The sequence below is a fragment of the Alosa sapidissima genome, chromosome 4, assembly GCF_018492685.1.
Source record: "Alosa sapidissima isolate fAloSap1 chromosome 4, fAloSap1.pri, whole genome shotgun sequence".
NCBI classification, from domain to species: domain Eukaryota; kingdom Metazoa; phylum Chordata; class Actinopteri; order Clupeiformes; family Clupeidae; genus Alosa; species Alosa sapidissima.
Genome location: NC_055960.1, coordinates 2,992,116 through 3,012,660, shown reverse-complemented (window position 1 = coordinate 3,012,660; position 20,545 = coordinate 2,992,116). Strand labels below are relative to the sequence as shown.

At 40.3% G+C, this 20,545-nt stretch overlaps 2 protein-coding genes across 8 annotated transcripts in view; one reads left to right on the top strand and one right to left on the bottom strand.

The window, feature by feature from the left end:
• The window catches only part of LOC121707433 (E3 ubiquitin-protein ligase RNF123), a 120,560-nt gene that overhangs the window by 84,515 nt on the left and 15,500 nt on the right, over positions 1-20,545 (top strand). For all 4 annotated transcript variants that reach the window (XM_042089988.1, XM_042089987.1, XM_042089989.1 and 1 more), the window contains one exon: positions 16,901-17,028. In XM_042089988.1, coding sequence (XP_041945922.1) covers positions 16,901-17,028 — 128 coding nt within the window. The remainder of the gene's footprint in view (positions 1-16,900; positions 17,029-20,545) is intronic.
• On the bottom strand, positions 2,477-13,248 carry amigo3 (adhesion molecule with Ig-like domain 3). 4 transcript variants are annotated; one of them, XM_042090047.1, is made up of 4 exons: positions 12,460-13,248; positions 10,790-12,265; positions 3,564-3,648; positions 2,477-3,208 (listed from the first exon to the last, which is right to left on the bottom strand). In XM_042090047.1, the coding sequence occupies exons 2-3, from the start codon at positions 12,104-12,106 to the stop codon at positions 3,616-3,618; spliced, it is 1,350 nt and encodes a 449-aa protein (XP_041945981.1). In that variant the 5' UTR covers positions 12,107-12,265; positions 12,460-13,248; the 3' UTR covers positions 2,477-3,208; positions 3,564-3,615. The 4 variants fall into 4 exon arrangements, with proteins under 4 accessions (XP_041945981.1, XP_041945980.1, XP_041945982.1 ...); XM_042090048.1 differs by having other exon boundaries at positions 3,188-3,208; positions 3,564-3,711; XM_042090046.1 differs by having other exon boundaries at positions 2,477-3,648.

The following is a 20,545-nucleotide window of genomic DNA, read 5'->3' as shown; positions in this document are numbered from 1 at the left end:
ACCAGCTGAACTAAATGATTAACTGAATGCCTGTTGGATTTGCGTAGATTGGTATTCTTGCAGCAGTTTGTTTAATAGTTATTTTCTTTTTTGTGATGGAGGAGGAATGCATGTGTAAAAACAATGAGGCAGACATGCAGAGATTAACTGCAGATCTACTGAACCATCTTAATTTTAGCCATTCTCAACATGAACAGATTTCAGCCCTTGATACATCTTCATACATTTCCTTCTCTGAGCCTCACAAATCTAAGCTTTTCAGAATCAGGTTGTATTAGTGAAATGTGTTCGCACACAAAAGGAATTTCCTGACTTATATCCAATGAAGGAAGAAAAGAAAAACATTGTAAATCATCAGCAAAGACATAAATATTAACACTGCCTGGAGTGGCAGTGTTACAGATGGAGTGCATTGGTTTTATTGGAATCTCCAGTGCACTCTCATTTCCACCCCTTCTGCAGCAGTTGCGAAAATCAATTTAGATAATTTGCCTCCATTACTGCTATCTAAAAGGCATCTGATGTAGCGAACAGTGCTCCACTAATACGATTTTGACACAGTGTGATTTGCTTACCGGGTTTTAAGTATAGTATAAGTATATATACTCTTTTGATCCTGTGAGGGAAATTTGGTCTCTGCATTTATCCCAATCCATGAATTAGTGAAACACACTCAGCACACAGTGAACTGAACACACAGTGAGGTGAAGCACACACACTAATCCCGGCGCAGTGAGCTGCCTACAACAACAGCGGCGCTCGGGGAGCAGTGAGGGGTTAGGTGCCTTGCTCAAGGGCACTTCAGCCGTGGCTACTGGTCGGGGTTCGAACCGGCAACCCTCCGGTTACAAGTCCGAAGCGCTAACCAGTAGGCCACGGCTGCACCCTTTTGAGGATGGGACAGAGGTTGGGTGGGGGACACAACACACTTCATCCTATTGTGTGTAACCTTGCACACAGAACAGCTGCTCACATACCCTTAGGTCAGTTTTGTCCTTCAAAGCAAGAGAGGGGGCTTTCTCATCTCTGCCACTGATCTCGTTCATTTATGCCTTTAAAAATGTTGTTCAAGTGTTGAAGGCCGAGGGCAGCCACCCCACCTCCAATCTTTGTCTCTGGGTCCATAACCATGCATACTTATTACAACACCAAAGAGCCAGAGGTCCCCCTGACAATATTCTGCTACAATCCATGCCAACCCAACCAGATGTTCCTGGTATGGATTTGAAATGTTATTAATTATTTTATTCATAAAGAATAATAAAGAAGTACTTAAGGAAAAGACAATAGACATCTAATTATTGTTATAAACGCATTTAAAAGATATAGAATATGTACACAGAATTGATCTGTTTTCAGTAGATATGAGCCATGTTTTTTTTTTTTTTATCTCGTATTTGAAACCAGAGTGAGCTTTTTAAATAATTTTAATAATGGCAAACTAGCTAACGGACAGTATTTGGCATTTCCTTTTTTGAACATGGCAGGTTATCAGCATTAGATTTTGTTGTTCACATCAACTTGTATGTACTTTTTAATTGTCATTTCATACATACTCAGTTATGTTGATATTTCTGTATAATATATTGCATCAAACATTGAATTGGTCCCCCATATTCCATCTCTATACCCTGTCCCGAAACCTGAAATCCATGGTCAAGGCTCCAGTCGTCATACCCAACAGATTGGCAGATTGTGAAATTTTGGCAAAATCATTGAAACAAATTTACTAGAAAAAAAAAACAGATGTAACATTTTTTTGCCTAATCCTATATGACTGCTGCTTTGCTAGCGTAGAGGTAGTTTGGGATCACAGCAAAACGGTGTGTGGTCGCCTACACAACTTCACCACTTGGTCCCCACTAAATGGTGGCCTGTTACTACAGCATTGGCCAAAGTTAGTACAATATTGAGAAATATTACATTATTAGGTTCTGGAAAAAGTAAGGTTAACCTTATAATGTAATAGCCTCCCGTTAATGTAATAATTTGTTAGATTATCGGTACAGAGATTATTACATTTTTGGCAAATGCAATTTATTACATTTTCAGGGATTATTACATTATCAGTTTTCATGTAATCATGTTTTTTGGAGTTATGAGTTGTTTTATTACATTATTGGGAGTTATTACATTATTGGGAAATTATTACATTATCAGGTTCTACAGGGGTTATGCCACATGTTTGGGGATTCAATGTCCTCTTCATTTACAAACCTAGAGGATTTACAAGAATATAGAAGATAAGGTAGGCTGTGTTTGCTATCCGGGCCCGCTGTGGCATGATTAATTGCAGTCTCTGAGAACTAGCAAGTTATGACTGCGTCACAACTTTTTCGGAATTCGGGTTGTATATTCGGTCCCTTAGAATGAAAGTAGTCTTTTCCGCTGCTTGTGCAAAGCTGATCCTAAACAAACTGCTGGTGCATTGTGGAAATATAGCAAAAATATAGCAAAAATATGTTAGGATAGTTTATCAAAATGGGTTCATAACTTACATCGCTGAATGTAGGGCTAATTGTCATAGGCCTACTAATCTGAGATCATGTTTAGGCTAGTCAAGGGTTTTAGCACTCCACCAATCAGATTGGTCATTGAGGCCGACGGCCACTGGCCGATTGGACATGTGTAATCGGCCAAAATGAACACCAATATCGACTCCGACCGACGATGGCATGGGACACACCGAACCGACTCGAGTCACCAACCTCGCCTGACTGTCTGACGACGTCCGATGGCCGATAATCGGGTTGGTGTGTCCGGGCCCTAACAGATTTAGTGGCTGGTGTTACAAATCTTTTAACCTCCTTTTTTTTGTAGTTCAATCTTCTCAATAATTTTACCTTCCCTAAACTACGTAGCTATAATGTTATATGTACATGCGCTGGTGTATGCAAATTACATGTTATACAGACATTTCAGTAGGTATCCTAAATTGATACATAGAGTAAAAATGTTATGTGATCAACAGTATTGACTGAGTTGACATGGACTGAGTTGTTTGTATCATATGGCATGTGTCCAGCTGAGGGTTGTTGTATAGGGTTTGGGGCTGAATGATGTGTTTGCTGTGGACGGAGAGGTTCTTGAGTGATATGTATTCATAGTTAGTGGGAGTCATGTCTGCTGTGCCGTCCTTGCAGGTTGCTGTGGAGATGAAGAGGTGGTCCATAGATCAGGGACAGGGCAGTGATTGGTCATTGTCTGCCTGAGAGGGAAAGAATAAAGAGAGGGGGAGAAGAATTGAAACTCAGACATCATTAGTGTCACCAAGTTCACCAAATTTCTTGCTACTATTTTGCTCTTTCCTTTTTTGGATTATGTTTTCATCAATTTTGCAACTTTTTCCTGCTTAATATAACATTGTAGTCCTTTGAGTCACTTATGGTGGTTGGCCTTTTCAGTTTTCATAACTTATCATTTCAAACAATTTGGTATCCAAGGTTATGTAAGGTTTAGGTGTAACATAACATCAATGGTAATGTGATTTCCTAGAATACAATTTACACTTCTTATTACATATCTTATTATAACATCATGGTCAATAGTAAGGGTTAGATTACACAAGCTGTGTCAAAATCCAGTCTGAAGGATGGTGCTGGTGATCAAAGCAGGTCAGGATGTCCAGGGAGAGATTCTGAGATGCTGCTGAAATCGCAGGAATGACAGCAACTGAGCCATTAAGTCTTATGTTACACACTTTGCCTCTGCCTGAATGAGAGAAAGAAAGAAAAGTTATAGCATCCAAACATAAAATCTATGTATAACCTTAGAAAACATGGTTATGGGCAATTACACAAAAGTTAGGTCTGGTTGAGCTATTTGTTCATTTCTGATTGGATGAGAGGCATTCCAGAGTGGGGATATCCCAGGACATCCCAACTCGGACTTTTTACTGCTAGTAATTACTCCGACATAAACATTCCATTAGTTCAAAACGTGAGCGCAGCGATTTTAGCATCACATTTGGACATTTTTGTGAGAGAAAATGGAATAGGATGAATGTTCAATTTAGCATGTGACACAGACAAGCAAGTACACATATAAATGTTTATGGGCACAAGCATATAAAGCCTCTCTCACTAAACTTTACTCTTGAGTGATATGCTGTGTTGCTCTGCAAAAGGAGATGCCAGGGCTAAGATTGGAACCATTTTTTTCGGCAGAGGATGAATTGACAAAATCAAAAAAAGACTTGATGATTAATTGGTAGTAGAACTGTTGCATAACCCCAATGGCACTCGTGTCGTGTAAATATCATGCTGAAATATAATAGATGAGGCATTGATTCATGTAGTGTCTTTTTAGTGCAGTAGTTCATGTGATTTAAGCCAGTATTTCACTGCCTTTGATTATGATATGTGCTTACAGAGTCTAGAAGACAATAAGTATTTCTGAAGCGTGGTTTTCCTTTGTAGTTTATGGATTTTTACTAAGGGGCTTTGACAGTTTGGCAAAAGTTGTGTTATATCAAGCTTAAAATGTATGTATCTGCTGCTGGAGATTGAACAGGCATCTGAGATAAGCATATCTCTGCAGGGTTCCTACGCAGTATGGAAAACCTGGAAAAGTATGGCATTTGATTTTAGTAATTTCCAGGTCTGGATAGGTATGGAAAAAAAGAAACAAGGGTATGGAGAAATATTTGTGTTTCCAGACTATTGCATCTACAGTACTAATCACTTCACTCGGGTCATAATGAACCATTCCTACTGTTGTGTAGCTTAACTGTCAGTCCACATCATCAAGATACAATTGAATGGGGGTCCTCCCACAAGGGGACCCTGGTACCAAAACCAAATCGAGAACCCCTGCAACATGCAAGTGCCCTACACCATTGTGCACTGGTATGTTTGCGTAGCTCTGCTATTTTCGGCTAAAACACTGGTAGACTTTTTTGATTTTGCAAAAGTTAACAAGACATGCATTATCTGATAAACTGTTATTACAAACAAATAATATTGTTTACGGTGATTTCTGAGGCCTCTGCCAGCAGTGCACTAGTCTCCCAACACATGTAGGCTATGCTGTATCTACAGAGAACTAAAAATGTGAGTGCACCTTCCAACACAGCACTTCCCCCAACGAAAAGTATCCAACAGTGGGCAAGTGTTTTCTGAGGGCTAACAAGTTAATAATAAACATTATTATACAGTTCTTCACAATGCTAGTAGAACACTCCATTGACAATGTCTAGAATATGGTCAGAAAAATGTACCGAGAAGTTTGAAAATTTGAGTATGGAAAAAGTATGGAATTTTGAAATGGAAAATGTGTAGGAACCCTGTCTCTGTCATATATCTGGCAATACTGATACTGTCTTTTCATTAAGATGCAAAAAAGTCTGTAAATAAGCAAGTCAATAATGTCAAAATAAAATAACAATTCACATAAACAATGCCACTGTATTCAGTATGCAAAAAACAGCTCCACTTCTGTACTGTGTAGTGATCTCTGGGCCAGCTCAACCTCCTTTCCCCCTTAAACCTTGTTGTCAATGAGCCTGCAGTGTTGCCAATACTTCACAGTTCATCATTGACCCAGGTTTATTCCTGAACAGTGTGGCAGGGTGCATTATCCTATTAAAGGAAATCCTTTCCATCAGAGAATGACATTGCCATGAAGGGGAACTCGGCCTGCAACAATGTTTTAGTGTGTGCCAAGAGGCAGCATCAGATTGTGGTGTTGTTTTGCTGTGTGGGAGATTTGTGTACTTCTGAAGATCGGTGGCATCATGAAGAAAGAAAATATTGTAAAACTTCTTCTTGGAGACGTCTGCCAGAAGGCTGTATTTAATAGACTATATTAAATATTTTATTTTCCTAATTGTGAACATACGTTGAAAATCACCAAAGTAATCATTTTGGATTGGTAAAATAAGTCAAAGCTGAAGGTAAAAATCCTCTCAACTATTATTCTGGAAATTCACATCAGAAAAAAAGTAGTTGGACAAGCTACTATATGCCTCTTACATTTTCAAAGAGAAATTAAATGAATAGATTATTATAATTATAAACACTCATTATAAACGCTCCTTACCACCACCAGCTTGTGAGTCTCGTCTTTTAAGACCCTGGGTTCAATGCCTACATCAGTGAACCAATCAGTGGAGCTGTGCTGATCAATATCCAAATAAAAATGTACATTTATTCATTTAGTAGATGCTTTTAACCAAAGCGACTTATATTGTCCCCTGAGCAACTCGGGAAGCCAGGAATTGAACCAACAACCTTTAGGGTTGCAATTTACATTTATTAATTTAAGGTTTAGGATTACTGTTATAAATAATTCTCACGGCTTGAGCCTTTCCCCCTGGACACTGGTACATGTGCATTTGTTTTGGAGCCGAAGGACTAGCAATAGGCAAAAACGATCTCCAAAGACCTTTATCTACTGATCAGGTAATGTTTCATGATTCTTGCTAGATTTTTCCGGCTCACCGTCAGACAAGCCAGGCTGGTTTTCTGCCTGTGAGGCGCTGCCAGCTATGCTAGGTGCACAGTTCTCCCCATCACACGTTTGTTTACTATCTAAATTACCTTAATATAATAGCTTTGAAGCAGAGTGCTGCTTTAACTCATATTTAGTAACCTACTTTGTGTCACTCACTGGACTATCAAGAAAGTTAAAATAAAAGCATAATGTTGCATGATTGCAATATTGCACAATTCCAAAGGTAACATTAGGGTAAGTGCATTTATCATTTTATCTGTCTCAAACATGCTCAGTTAGCTAGAGAGCAATAAAGTCCCATGACCAATGAGAATATTTATTGGCTGATGTGCAGGTCTAGTTTTGGGTATTAAATTCCTTGTTTGTGTTGTGTTTTCTTTTTATTTCTTCCAGTACGTACTGATCACATTGACGGCTTTGATTGTGTTGTGTCAAACAGCAAAGTTCACAGCTTAATAGAAAATTCTGAGCTGCTCTGAAACACATTGATCCTGAAAATGCCACTTCGAGACAAAATGAGAGGGGTATTTTAGGGGCAAAACTAGAGGGTACTAGGTGCAGAGGACACTCAAAGGTACTCAAACACTGCACAAATCTGGGGAATAATTAAAGGAAGTGTTGACGGCTAGAAATGATACCCCAAAATATGGAATTAATGGATGAGGTTTTCTCTGCCAAAGTCTTTTTTTTTTTGCTTTCATTGAAAAAAGAAATGTTCTGAAAACCCTATAGGAAATTTCAAGCTGATTGGCTTTGCTTTGATTGGCCAACATCTTTAGGCATTTTCCAGATGTAACACTAGATTGCTGTTTGCTATGGTTCCATCTTATTGATTCAGATTGCTTTGGGCACTCCAATGTTAACAGGGAAGGGAGCATAATGAATATGAGAAGTTTCTATGTAGAAACCATGCACTTTTCTAATTGACACATGCTCTATGACCATTTCCTTTCTATGGCAGGCAAGGAAGCAAACAGTCCACTTTGAAAAGCCCAGTACATCCCCTAGTTACATTGACATCTTATTTCATCCCCTAGTTACATTGACATCTTATTTCAGAGCCAACAAGAAAACAATTGCTACTGTACCTACAGTATGGCATGATCCCTATAACGCCACACTCTGGCGCTATCATTTAACAAGGTGCAGCACAGCAATTCTGTAACAGAGATGACCTCTTAACCCTCACGTGGTCACAGCTATTCAAATATTATCCACTGAATGCTCAAAATGGTTTGATGGTTTCCCTTCATAGTGTGCAATTCCCCTTATTGAGATCTGAAAACACTTGACCTCTGAAGAGCATGTATTGTCTTTGCCTTCACTCCCAAGATGCTAATCAAGACCTATTTCATTAGTAGTAATTCTGTGGTAGAATTGCCTATCTAGAGCAGGGATGGGCAGTAATTGAAATACAAAAAAGGGTAACACTTTAGCAAGCACATGTTATCCATTAATACATCACTAATATGTGTATATATTATTGCTCATCACGGTCTGTATTAAGTACCATTGCACATTTTTAAGGTCTTATTCTTAATCAATAGATAATTTATTCTTTGATATTCAGTTTGGTGACACACTGGTCAACAAAAACTGACCATACTTGTGTCTGCTGTGGCAGTGCAGACCATGTCACCTGCAGGTGACTGAAAGGATACAGACATTGAAAGGTCCACTCTTTCTGATTGGGGACCTTTAAAACTCTGAGCACATTGATGTAAATGTATATGCCACCACATCGGCAATAGCTGTAGCCAGAGCAAATTATTGGCTTGTCCATTCATCCCTCCATCCCATTCTTATGAATGCAATATGGTCAGTGTGACCTCTTCTTTGTCTCATTCTTGTGAACGCTCAAGAACACCGGCACAGACATGCGTTTTCTTTGAAATGGGAAAGAAAGAAGTCTGCTATACGAAAGGATTCGGTAAGAATGAACCGTTCTATATTTCCTGGTATGCCCATTATGCCCCTAGGAAATTGAAAGTGAGCTGAGACTGCCCAGATCAATATCTTAATGGAAAATAAATAGGCTACTAAGACATCAGCAGCGTTTTTACGTATGGTGAAGTTGTCAAAGGTATAAATTACTCATTTGAAAAGCAGATTGTGGACAAAATTATAGTCGATCACAATATCATGATACAAAGCTGCTGTTAAAAGTGAGAATGTTAAGAGGTTTGTGTATTTTATTATTTATTTGTGATGGCTTGTTGGCTGTTACATAGTGTTATGGGCATGTTTCTTGTTCTTATGATTTTGTAATTCTTAGCGAAAGTCTCAGTTGTACATCTTTACTTGCTAATACAATAATCAGGTCATGTAGGGAGGATGTTCTCTCTCCACACCATATGCACACACTCAGAAATGCAAAAGACTGCACATACTGTACATTTTCTCAACACACTGCTACAGTCTTCAACATGAATACAAATAATCTGACAGGCAAAAATACCAAAATAAAAAAATTTAAAAAAAAAAACGGGTTGAGCTTCTCTCAATATCTGTTCAGGAAATTCACTGCAATATAGACATTGTGAAACACAGTCTGTATAATCTGCACAATCTGTACAGCTCAAATGCTTGAAGTGTTTACACTGGATCTAAGTCTAAATAAGGCTTGTGATGGCATAAAAGTTATTATTAGTAACAAAAAAGCATAGAATCGTGGTGTCAGAACCTGAACAAGATGCAACCTTAAAGATGACATTGGATTATACACCTGGAATTTTCCCTGGACACCTGGAGTTTTACTGTGTTTACTTCAAACAGTTTATTTGGTGCCTCTGTGTTAGTGTGACCTCTCTTAAGGTGTCAGGAAGTGTGATTTATATATTGTGTTATTGTGTCAGTTTTGTATATTTCAACTTCTTCAGAGATCTCATAAATAAGCTAATCAACTTTAGGTCATAAGACATGGTTGAAATAATTTCCAGGATATGTGCCTGTTTTCTGGACAGTTATTGATTATAGTCAGTGATGCTAGTTGTGCCGATGATTATTGATGAGGATGATGGAATCATGCATTAACACGAAAAAAATACATGATGCAGACATTACTTGCAGTTGTTGTAGAGGTAGCTTCTGCTTATGTGCAGTATGTAAAGTGTATAATCTGTGTTTCTAGCACCACAGAGCAAGTTTTCAGAAAAGCCAGTGGCGTTCACACTCCACCTCCAGGTGTGAGAGTGCACACAATCTGTTAAGGGATCACTCTGTCTCTATTAGCTACTATAGCTGCTACTACTACTACACACTGTCATCTGTTCGTTCTGATTTGTTTGTCATCTTCTGTTTTCCCCTCTTACAATAACAAGCAGACATTTACCTCAGTGAAGCAGAATGATTTATTAGGGCTTTGGTAAAGGGAAAAGGGAAGGTGTTAAGAGAGAGAAAAGAGGCATGGGATGATGACAATGGGGAAAGGTTACCGTATGGAAATGTTCTGTCTGTTCAGTCCTTTTAGTTCCACTGTTACACTGTTATCATCCGTGCACGATCTGTTCTTGTCACATGGTCAATATCTATTTCCCTCCTGACATTACAAGTCAAGACCTCACGATTGGCAAATATCAATAGGAGACTTTTCAATTACCCTTCTTGGTTGTAAATTGTAATCAAAATACAATTAATCTTTTGACCCATTTTTTTTTTCTTTTTTCACAGAAACTGATTTGAATCAAGTAGCTAGGAAAATAAAAAAATAAAAGTGTGGTGTAAATCACAGTGCAAGTGGAAACTAGACTTGTTCACAGTTGTTTTAGTGTGTTCTCTTTACCCAACTGAAAAAACGTTTGCTGATCGTAAATAGATATACAACAGCAATTGTTGTTTTTTGAAGCTACTGGATTTTTGTCAAAAATTGCTTTTGTATAATGCAGTGTCTTATTTATATTTCTTAACAAGGCATTCATAGCTTAAGGTCTATAAAGATACTGAAGGAGTGTAGCTCCACCTTTTGCTTGTAGTGTTTGTAGGTACTCATATTAGCCACACTGTCCTCCTCCTTCTTATGCTTCTGCAAGTCTTACTATGACATCGTAACATTTCCCTTCTTTATCTCCATCCCCTCTCATCTATAGTTACTCTAGTACTCTAGCCCTGTTCTCAGAGGCTGTAAGGCCGGCTGCCCTTGTGTACCATTCAGCTCTAGGGATGGAGTTTGGGTTAAAGGAGCAGTGCAGGAGGTTGCTTATGGCACAATGGGTGTGTCGGAAAAAACAGAAGTTACAGACTCTGCATTGTGGCGCAGCGCCTGAGGTTTTATATGCAGCCGCCCATTCTGCACCTCCTTGACAGGCTCCCGAAACACCACGTGCTTGTTATTACTGACCTTACGGCCGGGTCCCTCAGTGGTGGCGGGGGGCGTGGGTGTTAGGATGGATGATTGCGCACTGCACTCATTGGCTGGGCTGGGGGTAGTGGGTGCAGGGGGCTGCTTACGGCACCAACAACGACAGGGTGTCAGGTACAGGTACATCAGGACCAGCACCAGGCTCACCACACAGCCTAGGAGGGTAGTGAAGCCGGTATTGAAGGGCTCATACTCCACATGGCGTGATACCACTGTCACATTTACCTCTTGTGTCTCATTGCGCTGGTGGTCCAGGGCCATACACCAGTACACCCCAGAATCTTTGACCTGTGCTGAGATGATTTCCAGACTTCCGTTAGCATGCATGCGCAGTGAATTATTGTTGCCTGGAGGGGCAATGTACTCCCGCTGGGGCGAAACCCATACATGTCTCATCTGTTCCCCTCTCAGTGAAGTCTGGCACTCAAGTGTGATTGAATCACCGACATAGGCCTGCAAGCTGTTGTCTTTTTCGCCCACCAACCCCTGTTGTATGTGCAAGGTGCAGTTTTCAAAGAAGCGTCTATGCTGGAAGAATCGTACAGAAGCTCTTCGTTCTCCATACAACAGACAGGTGTGCTCATGGTGGTAATCCCTAGCTGAGGCAAAGCCCCGCTGCTCCCAGTGATGAAAAAGGCTGTACATGGAGCAGTCACAGATCAGTGTGTTGTTATGTAGAAAGAGACCACTCTGCACTGCAGCAGGCAAGGCCCAGATGTCCTCTAGTGGTAGTTTGGGCAGGCGATTGGAAGAAAGGTCCAGTGTGCTCAGCAAAGGGTGGCTGTGCTCCTGTATTGAGAAAAAGGGGAAGTCTGTGAGAAGGTTGTGACTCAGGTAGGCCTTGTGCAGGTTGCTAAGCCCGGCTAATGCCCGACTCTCCACTTGGGTGATGCGGTTGTTGAAGAGAAGCAGCTCTTCCATCCCGACCAGCTCTTGGAAGTAATGCTGCTCCACAACATAGAAGAGGTTGGATGACAGATCCAGGTGCCTCAGGCTGCTAGCATTTTGGAAGGTCCCTCGTGCCAGTCTGCTAAGTCGGTTGTGGGCCAGTTGTAGTGTATCCAGCCGAGGCAGTTCTGCAAAACTGTGTTCTTCAAGTTGTGATAGTTGATTGTGGTTAAAGTCTAGTGTGGCAGCTGTTGTGGGCAGTGTGGCAGGCAGTTGCTCCAAGCCGAGGGAGCTGCAGCTAAGGATATCAGATGCACACAGACACTTTGAAGGACAGCTGCCTCCAGCCTGTTTCAGTGGGACTGAGCCCAGTATCAAGGTTATGGCCACACCCCAAGCCGACAACATGGTGCTGGCAGTATACTGCAAGGAATTTTTGCAAATGAACCTGAATTTATGAGAACAAATAAGCTTTGAGCACGTCCCAGTGTTTTTGGAAAATCAGATGCCAAATTGTGGAAAGACCAAACTGTGTAAACAGTTGAAGAACATATTGGGCTGACGGAGCTGCAATGAAAAGCAAATGAGAGAAGATATTTATTAAATGAGTTTATTGATTAACTAATATTTCATTTAATTGATATTTTATTAATGGGTGGTTTCCAGCAGTGATTTATAAAGAGAATACATATCAGTAAGAATGTATCTTTTTATCCTTAGTTTTGAAACTATATCAGACCATCAAAAATAGTTTTACTTACCAATGTGTTGTCAAAAGATACAATGGATATCCCAAATTAGAATCTGCCTTGCATGATTACTCCAGTAGGTGACAGCGGGTTTCAGTTGTTTTAAAAGCAAGACACATTAAGTGCTGCCTAAGAATCAGGATGCTTTTCTCAAGTCAACCTGATAATAGTTTCTTCCAAGTAGTCTCTGCTTCCCCATTGATTTGATTTGCACTTCCCAAGTACTTACATCAACACCCAATTGGCAACCACAGGCTTTTAAGTTTTTTTTTTTTCCAAACTATCTTAACAGTCAATAATTAGAGTGCATTGACTTAATGTTATATGCGTCACTTTTTACTTTGAATATATGGTCCCTTTAGTTGCCCTTTATTAACAGTAAAGAGTCTGGATGGATAGTCATCGAGTGCAGTCATATCCATTTACCAGCAGGCTTTCAGCTTTTCTCCTTAGCTCAGAACATCCATCTCCCATGTTTCTGCTAAGTGTTCATCACAATCTCAATCTCCATCAAAGATCCCAGAAGTTAAGTACAATACGTCATTAGAGGTGTTTTGATGAATACTTAGAGCTCCCCCTCACATCCAGATGCATAGAATTCCAGCCCTTTTCTCCATCCTTCTCACTCCTTCTGGTACTTGTGTTGCTGTTAGTTCTCCATTTTGCTCTGTCACTCCTCTCTTCTCTTGACCTTTCCTCTGTTTTCACTCTGTTTCATTATTACATTTACTCTGCAGCTTAATGAGCCGTGTCTCTCCCTATTGGTCTGTCTTTCCACACCGTCTTTCTGACTTGCACATCGCCTTGTGGTGTGTCTCTCTCGTTCCTTCTCTCTGCTCCCCCCTCACAACCTCACGTTGACATTCTCCTCCCTCTTTGCTCTTTCCCTCAGCATTGTGATTGGTCAGAGTTGGGGTTTGTGAAAGGGAAGGGCTTATGAAAGCCTTTCTTGTGTTTTTCTCTTTCATCCTGTTGCCCTATGGTGACTCCTCGAGGATTTGTTTTGCTTTTTATGTACAATCGTGTTGTTTGGCTGAGCCCTGATTTGTCAGACGTTTTTCCAGTTGTGCAACTTCCCTGTTTTATTATGGACTACTAATACTCAGATGTAGAACCTAGGGGAAGTGCAAAAATAGGACATGAAAGGTGATGGATGAAAATGATTGATGGAATGAAATGGTTTCACAGTTGTCCCTCCGAATTGGATCCCAGTGTCAATTCAAAAATGTAAAAAGTGTATAAATAGTGTTTAAGAAGTATGTCCAATGACAGTAAAATGCCCTATAATATGAATGTGTTATGTGATGCATGATGTTGGTGAAAAAGTGTTTATTAGTCATTACTTGAGCTCTTTGGCAGTAGGTGAGAGAGATCAAAAGACTTATTTCTGCATCTTCTGCTCAATTAGTATGCGGCAATCTTATGCTCCTGTGGCCATCCAAAAGGATGTCATGTATTTTGTCATGTATTTTTGATGGTGGGGTGTATATCCATGTTGACTATGTTGTTATAGTTCCCTGTGGTCATAGTGTCCGCTGCCCTGACTGCTGTCATAAAATATTAGTCTCTTCTGATCCAATGCTGAGGGCTAGTGCCAAGGGCTGCAATCTTTTCCACTCTACACCACAAGCACTTGCACACACATGTTCTTGCACAGCAGTACCTCAATATTGTATTCATATCCAGTGCCTTCTCTCTCCACACACTAGCTGTAATTTGAAATGCATGAATGAACATTATTTGACCAAATGAAATGAAGAACAATGTCAGCGAGGATAGACAGGCTGTAGTGACTTCCTCAGATGAAATACATTATGACTATATGTTATGATATGTTACTATACGTTATGACTTTAACCTTTTGAAAGAAATTAGATACGTTTTTCTCTTGAATCTATATTCCAGGCTGTCATAGTGTCTGACAATGTAAAACTGACTTATAGAATATCCTCTTACTGAGTTATTTAAAATGCCCCACTTGGTACACATTTAAGAACCTCCGGATAATCATTTTCCCCCCCCATACTTGACAGATGGTGTCAGCACTCTTTTCATATGTTCTTCATCTCAATTTTTATTGGTGACGTTATTAACATCCCATGGTTATGTTCTTCTGAAGTCTTCAATAACAGTCGATCAGCATAAATAACATCTGCTGCTCATAATTGTGTATTAGTGTAAGTAGAGTTGTATTGCCTTAAGTCTTCTGGACACTGTGGCTAGGCATCGTGATTGATACATCAGGATTTTATTGTTGGACTTTTCATCTGCTTTAATATTCTAATCATGAATGAGCTTCTGCATCACCATCTACCACAAGTCAACACTTTTGTTGCGGATGAAGAACGTTTCAACAGAATCAGCAACATGTTTAACTACAGGGCTCCTACATGTGGCCCATCTTCTCCATATGCACACATGAAACACCTGCAGCAGCAATGGAGTGTGACTTTTCAAATATGCTGATGACATGGCCTTGGTGGTCCACCTGACAGATGAGCACTTCCTATTCACATACAGGCAATATGTAAACACCATGGTCTTTTGGTTCAAGGAGAGCTCCCTGGTACTGAACAGCAGTAAAACACTGTAAAAAGGCACCACAGATAATGCAGCTTAGCACAGACTATAGATGTTTTCATGATTCTCTAATCCTATGGGTGTTTATAACCCAAGAAAATGTTCTATTAATATTTGATAGACAATAAAGGTTTTTAATCCTTGAATTCTGATTCAGCTCCATTGCCTATGATTTTACATAGCTAATGCAAATGTTAAAAACCCAGTAAATAACCCACTGGATAAAAACTGTGACTCTAGCAGTAAATGATCTTCTCACAGGAGGTGCCCTGTGATTTAACGACGATTTTGTTTGAGGATCATTCATTTGTGGTTCTTCTGCCATGCCTCGCAGCTTTCCCCAACATGGACATGGACATACTGTACAAAGACATCTCTTTATGCACAAGCACTCACAATCACTCAGTAGGATTTGAACTGAAATCACAAATTATGAATACCATATTCTGTAAGCTTTCAAGATAATGATAAATGGTTATGAATAAAAATTGTTATTGTATCTTGAACCCTGAATAGCAAAGGTCAGTGTTGAGTTGAGAAATGTCATCGTTCTCCTTATTGTCTCTTTATAGGCACTGTGCACAGAGAGCAGATAACTCACTGCACCTCACTGCAGTTTCATTTTGGTTACACAGATAACAAACCGCATGACAAGATACAAGAAGAGACATGTCATTCACAGAAAACTGGAGGCTGGAGATTTTTTTCACCATTTTACTGTGCCTATTTTTGAAAGTTATATAAAAGGAAAGTTAAGGAAAAATGTTAAAAAGATGTCTCTTTCTGTCAATCCACGCCTCGCTGATGCCAAGGCGAGTGTTGGATGTCACCGCGCAGAGCGAGTAAGTGACTACTGTCAGGGGACAACTCCCAGGGCTCTCTTCTCTGCACAGTATTACTGATGTGTTTGAGAACATGAGGTTCTGCCAGGATCTGAGTGACGTAAATGTCATTATTATAGAGTGAACGCATGCCTCTCTGTGGTCGTCTGTGTGCCCTCCATTGTGTTTTTTTCACTACGTGGCCATGGGCCCAACCAGTGTGTTGTTACATGGAGCAGCAGTGGCCTACAGTCGGTGGTAGAGGAGTCGTGCAGCAACTGGAAGGTCGACCCTGTCAACGTGTCCTTGAGCAAGACACTTAACCCCAGTGCTGCTGATGTGCAGGTTGGCGCCTTGCATGGCATCCTCTGCCATCGATGTGTGAGTTAGTGTGTGAATGTGAGGCATGGCATTGTAAAGTGCTTGGAGTGGTCAGAGGAGTGGAAAAGCGCTATAGAAATGCAGTCCATTTACCAAATACACTGGTACCATGTGTTCATGAATTGTTTTTAGCTGCCACTTCCACCGCACTGACCATCATTTTGCTTGCATTAAAGTAATGTCGAAGGCACTGTTTGTAAAGATTGCATCATATAGACACTTTTTCAGAAATATCTGTGTGACTGGCGTGAAATCACGCCAAAGGTCCTATGATCCCTGAACTATTTTCATTGTGATCCACTCAGTGAATTTGTTTTGGTCATTAAAAGGGCTGATATGTGGTGTTCCTCTCAGGGCAGTTTGGGTTATCATGATTCAGTTTGCATAAATTACATCTTGTTCTTTGTTTTAAATTGTCTTAATTTTACCTGTATGACAATTACAAGAGGTTAAAGGAACATGGCAACATTTTGGGAAATTAGCTCATTCACCATCTCCCCCAGAGTTACATAAGATGATACACACTCTTCTCGTCTCTGTCTGTGCTCAGTCTGAAGCACCTACCGTTAGCATAGCTTAGCATAGCTCATTGAGGTGGGTAGTTCCAACTAGCCTATCTCCCAAAAGTGACAAAAGAACTCAAACAATATTCTATTTCCATCTCTTTTCAGAGTTGCAAGGGCAGCATCTGTACTCCTTTCAGACCCCTGTTTCCAGCTCCACTCTATCCAGCACCTGCTTGGAGAGGGAGAAGCCAGTGCAGCTGGAACTGACCGCAAGCACTTCTCTCTGCATGCCTGTGAGTACCCCTCTATCCTGTGGCCAGGGGCCATCCAGACAGCCTACCCAGTCCCAGCTGGGCTACACTGCTGGCCCAATGTGTTTATGGAAAAGCGGGGCCCATTTGGGACTCTATTTTGGCTGTATTTATGTTGTTAAGCTGTAGGAAAACAAAGCAGAGAGTTATATTCAAAATGGTAAAAGTAAATGATATGATGGGCATGTCTGCCCATAAACAAGTGCATCAGTGGATATAAACAAGTTTCTAATATTCCTAGTAACACTGAGTCTTTTGCTCAGTGTAGGCAACCCAGTGAAATTGTAAGACTGAACATATCAAGCCATCAAGCCATAGTGCGATATTGTTACCTCCATGAAATTATCTTTATGCTCCATTATCATGTTCCCAAAGCCAGCTCAGCTACCTAGCAAGACAGTTTCATCAAATGTGATCGTCAAATGTATGCTTAAGTACAGCCTTCCAGATAACAGATTCTGTGGAGGGATAAACCTGTGCTATTCCTAGCTTTGAGTATTCTTGATCAGGGCTAAAAGGACCAGACTGAAATGTAACCCTCTTTCATCTGTTTTAGCATGAATATTTTATTGGAAAGCCTCACTTACAACCACAACAGTATTTTGTAGCTGATAAGAGCTTCTGTAAACATAAAACAAGGTCATGCAATCCTGAATGCAAAGACATGTACAAAGAGGCTGACAACACATACAGTATGCACACAAACAAAGTTCTCATTCATTTCGTTCCGCCCCCAGAGGTTGACTTTTTCTTCTCATTTTGTATCTTTCTTTTCTGTCTTTCTTTGCGCTTTGCTTAAATTAGAAATGGGAATGGGATAGAAAATCAATGATGTGATACCAATACCTCTGACTTATTTTTATATCAAGTCCTTCTGCTTCAGTGTCTTTGCCAATTCTACTTCCAGAAGATACTAGAATGTAGTAGTCCAATACCATCATATCTATTTTATTAAGTTTGGGTAGGATTAATGATCCAAGGTTGTATTTTGTGTAAGGCAAAAGGAAAATCATCACAGGTAGATGTCCAGGAAAATGAAAATGATATAATTGCTGTCATCCAGGGATATACTATTCTGTATTGTGAGCATACCTTTTTTGCTACACTGACATTCATTTACAATGCCTATAAAAAGTATCCACTTCAGCCGTGCCTACTGGTCGGGGTTCAAACCGGCAACCCTCCGGTAACAAGTCCAAAGCGCTAACCAGTAGGCCACGGCTGCCCCAAAGTGAAAGCACTACAAAGTAATATTAATTAATAAAAAATATATAATGCAAAATAAGCGATTGGATAAGCGGGGTGTGTCTACGGGGAAGCTGGGGTAAATCCTGCCCCCCCTGAGTAATCGTCACACCAGTATCACACACATATGACCTGACAGAGCACAAACTTTAGGTTTCCGATATTACAGTAGATACTAGATACTGTGAAGAACGGTTCGAGAGAAAATTAACAATGAATTTGTATGAAATGTAATCATATTTACATTCTGCACACAGCTCTGCGTCCATCTCCATACCTATTACTCTCAGTGGAATATCTCATGTACTCACTCAACACATGGCAAACCATATATTGAAATAAACTGCAGACCTTACCGAATATGAGGGTATAAAGCATTAATCAATACAATAAGAGAATATAAGGGTATAAAGCATTAATCTATACCATAAGCCATTCTCGAGTAATCCGGGTATGAAATTGGAACACATTTCTACATGGTCTTTCTGCCCCTCAAAATAATGAACTTCCTCTCCATATCAAAGAATAAACAGTTAGTCCTGACATGCACAACAAAAGCATCAACTGTGCTTTTGGCTACTGTACATGACATCTGCACATGTGGAAGCACAGCTTAGCCTGGTTCATTCTATCAGTTGGCTAGTCTTGTAGTTTCACAGTGGAGTTTGCACATTTTGTCAGCAGGGAGTGTTAACTTGTTGGACACTCATTTAAGTGACAAAATCAGTTTCTATTTCGCTAGCTTGCTAACTTTCATCTATCCCTAATGCTATCCTAAAGTGGCTCATTAAAAAGCAAGCAGCACAGCACCTTCAAACCCCATGGTGTGCATGTCTCCCTTTTCTATTGCATCGATACCATGTCACTCATAAAGCAACTGTGTTTGACTGTGGGCCTGAAATCAATAATTCGTGTCATATCATTAAGCTATTAATTTACAAATAAAATAACAACATCAGAGAAACTTACCACTACTGTCTGACTACTGTGTTCTAGTTCATCATATGAAAATATTGTCCTCCACTTGTTAGGTTTTTGAACATTTATTTTAACTAATTACATAGAAAACATAATGAATTGCATCCACATATTCTTATGCATTATGCACTATGTTCCACTAGCCTAAAACCTAGAGACTGAAGCCTAATTACTCTCACGTTCTTAGGCGGGGATCACACTGGAAACAACCAAGCGGCAGCGGTAAGCGTAACACAATGCTCCATAACAAGTTCTATCTTGTTCAAAACTGACAATTGAATACGCTCGGGTTGCGCTTTGAAAGTTGAACCAAGTTCAACGCTCAGCTTGTTCAATGCTAGCGTTATGCTAGCACTGCCAACGTTCCTCTGCCAAACTATAGGGAACAATAGGAACAATAGGAAACCTGCTGCTTGCCACTAGTCAGTGTGATCCCTGTTAGGTATTAAATTTGACATACACACCATAGCCTAATTACTCAGAATGGTGGTCCCTCGTTCATAATCTGTTGAAAACCCCTGCTCTAGTAGATTAAATATGATGCAGTGAAGTAAAGGGCATCCATAGAGGAGGCCCAAGGTCTAACAAGAACCAAGGAGCAGGACCGGAGCGCACAACGCTTTAAGTGATTTTTATTAGCCTAGTGCAAACCGACTAACGTTTTGGCGCCCATGCATCTTCTTCAGAGTCCATATTTGCATCAATTTAGGGAAGTTTCCTATGTTTCCTAATGGTTGCCCCTGCAGTGGAAGAAATACAAATCATAAAGTGCCCTCTTAGACATCACTGTGGCGCTATGAAGTGCCCTTGCAATGGAAAGGAACAAATCCCAGTAAAATGAGATGTAGTGCCCTACAATATTCCTTACCATATGCCCCCAAACCAGTTTTTCCCAAAGTCAGTGCCATGACATTTTTTCTGTATTTCTGCAAGAGGCAGATCAGTTAGGCTAATATCTAGCTGACATGTTGGTGTTCTCATTTGCACTGTCCATATGTTCATGTTCAATGGGCACTTTAGGCCAGGGCATTCAGTGTTACATGAATAACACGAGCAGTCATGTCACTGCACACCCTCACCCCTATCTCATAACGGACAAAAAGTGAGACCAACCCAAGATATGGATCCTGATCTGTCTAAATGTAGGAGGACTGTGATGCAGGGTCTCTCACACGGGTTACGTGATATGTCTTAATTGGGCCCCTCAATCATATGCCATGGGCTATGTTATTCACCCCTGGTATCTGATTGAGGCCCCTAAGTCAAATAACACAGT

Coding starts and splice junctions, on each gene's coding strand:
- amigo3 (XM_042090045.1), bottom strand. CDS start 12,106: ATGTTGTCGGCTTGGGGTGTGGCCATAACCTTGATACTGGGCTCAGTC.